Genomic DNA, 2,758 nt, shown 5'->3' on the forward strand with positions numbered 1-2,758 from the left:
ATGAATGCCCGATCCACAAGTGTGATAGTTAATATCTATCTGGCTTTGATATGCAAAGTTACTTTTTACGCTATGATATACTTGTATGCCCCATTTTAAATTGGATTTAGAGTAGGTTTGTCATCATATAAATCACACTTTTTGCCTTAGTTTATTTCACATTATCTTTCATCCGAAAAAGGTTAAATGAAGCTTACAAATAGTTTAATTATGTTTATTATTAACGATTTAACATTTCCACCTAAATACAACAGTTCATAAGAACCTGCAAAACTCTGAGACGACTGATCACATCAGTATCAGTTCTCAGTGCCTCAAAGTCTCAGCTTCAATAGTGGCTGGGTGGGAGGCAATATCGTAATGGGACAATGAAGTGACGCTTATCTTGTAAAGGGTATTGGGAGTAAGGAATAAGAAGTCGTGGTAGTGCGTCTGGTCTGATGGGGTCTGAGGGTCGGCCAGCGATACCTTGCTGGCTTCCTGGACCTTCTCGATTTCCTGGTGGTAGGCTGCGATGGGACATTGGTCAAAATCATCAGGGTCCTCGAATTCTATGCCGATGGTGTGGTCCGAAATATAACCAATGCGGAGATTTTTCGGTTTGCTGGGGACTATAGGAAAGAAGACAAGAGAAACAATTCAGAGACTTGAATAAAATTAAAAGGCTTTACTGTGTCCATGGATTATGTGGTTGCATAATAACAACAATATCGTAAAGATTAATCATCAAAGTGAGCATATAATTATTATTATTTTTATTATCAGTATTATTATCATTTGATAAGCTACAACCCTAGTTGGAAAAGCAGGATGTTATAACACCAAGGCCCCCAACAGGGAAAATAGCCCAGTGAGGAAAGGAAAAAAGGAAAAATGAATTATTTTAAGAACAGTAACATAAAATAAATTTTTCCTACATAAACTGTAAAATTTTTTAACAAAACAAAAGGAAGAGAAATTAGATAGAATTGTGTGCCCGAGTGTACCCTCGGGCAAGATGACTCTAACTCAAGACAGTGGAAGACCATGGTACAGAGGCGATGGCATTACAAAAGACCAGAGAATAATGGTTTGATTTTGGAGTGGTCCTTCTCCTAGAAGAGCCGCTTACCATAGCTAGAGAGTCTCTTCTACCCTTACCAAGAGGAAAGTAGCTACTGAACAATTACAGTGCAGTAGTTAATCCCTTGGGTGAAGAAAAATTGTTGGGTAATCTCAGTGTTTTCAGGTGTATGAGGACAGAGGAGAATCTGTAAAGAATATGCCACACTATTCGATGTATATGTAGGCAAAGGGAAAGTGAACCGTAATCAAAGAGTAGAATCCAGTGAAGCACTGTTTGGCCACTTAAAGGACCCCATAACTCTAACGGTAGTATCTCAACGGGTGGCTGGTGCCCTGGCCAGCCTACTAATAATAAGCATTTCCCATTAACAAAAATAGGATAATTCCTAATCAGGCAAAGTTTGAAAAAAAACATATAAGAAGTATTTTTCCTTTTGAATATCTTCTTCTTTTGAATATCTAATAGATATTTCACCTAAATAGAAGGGAACTGTTTGAGTTTATGTAAAACTGCAACGCCATCTCCCGAAATAAAGAAATGGCTTCACAAATTGAATAAAAGAATTGATCAAGTTAGACCTTCTTCTAATAAAATGCCTTTGTTCCCGTTGTAACCCTGACTCTAACTAGCAACCAAAGCAGACAAGTTTTGAAGACGTAACAATTAATAAACCAAGCGAGACTATCGGAAAAAAGTAACGCTACTTTTTAGCATTCTATATTTCCTCACTAGAAACTCCCTAAAAGCATGTTTAAACACCTACATAAAACGTAATGAAGCCAAATTTTCTACAAGGACCAAGACAAGTTATTTTCGTTGTTCAGTAAAACAAAATATATCACACGATGCTTTACACAACACTGACCTCCTTGAGAATTTTAAGAAAGAAGAGTTTTGCTCTCAGATGTGCAAATCAATGAATATTTCATAGAAAGTGTTTCCAATTTGAGCAAATATCATAAGAATCGTTGATGTAGGCTACAACGAAAGAAACAAGCTGAACTTTATCATGAGTACAAAGATTTATTCGACAGCCTCTAATTATGTTTGCGAAGTATAAAAAGTAATAAATAAACTAATAAGATAGTTTACATCACGAAGAAGAATTTCTTTGACACTGCAATAGGCTACATCTACCTTACAATACACCAAATGTTGAATATTAGGAGGTTATCCTCGACCGAAATATTTCATTGACCGTCTTTTTAAATATAAGTATCGCATGTGTACAATGATAGCAAAATCTTTAAAATCAATCTTCGAAGCAAACACATTATTGGAAATCGTTCTGTCTTGAACCAAACAAACATTACTGAAAGAAACAATACTTACTGCAAGGAAGCTGAGCCAAGCAGGCGACAGCAAGACTCAGGACCAATGGCAAGACGAACTTCATGATGAACTTGTTCCAAGCAGAGCACTGACGTTTAGGTGCAAGTGAAGTCCTTCTTATATACCGGGTATTGGAGAACACATGGTGTATCAAAAGGAGGACCTAATGTTTTGCAACTTAGTTTTAGAAGAAGTGTTACAAACACAGATGTGGTGTTTCTCACTGGGTCTAAACAAATTGATCCACTTATATTACTCAATATCTTGCTTGCCTCACATGATAAAGAAAGTATAAAATTCAGTAAGCTAAGAATTACGATATATATATATATATATATATATATATATATATATATATAT

General features: G+C 35.9%; 1 protein-coding gene across 1 annotated transcript; it reads right to left on the minus strand.

Annotated features, from left to right (window-relative positions):
• Positions 1-200: 200 nt before the first annotated feature.
• Positions 201-2,534, minus strand: LOC137631038 (uncharacterized). The gene is made up of 2 exons (XM_068362607.1): positions 2,399-2,534; positions 201-611 (listed from the first exon to the last, which is right to left on the minus strand). Exons 1-2 carry the CDS (start codon positions 2,460-2,462, stop codon positions 307-309), a joined length of 369 nt encoding a protein of 122 aa, XP_068218708.1. The 5' UTR covers positions 2,463-2,534; the 3' UTR covers positions 201-306.
• Between the last annotated feature and the right edge of the window lie 224 nt (positions 2,535-2,758).

This window comes from Palaemon carinicauda, chromosome 39 (assembly GCF_036898095.1).
Source record: "Palaemon carinicauda isolate YSFRI2023 chromosome 39, ASM3689809v2, whole genome shotgun sequence".
Lineage (NCBI taxonomy): Eukaryota > Metazoa > Arthropoda > Malacostraca > Decapoda > Palaemonidae > Palaemon > Palaemon carinicauda.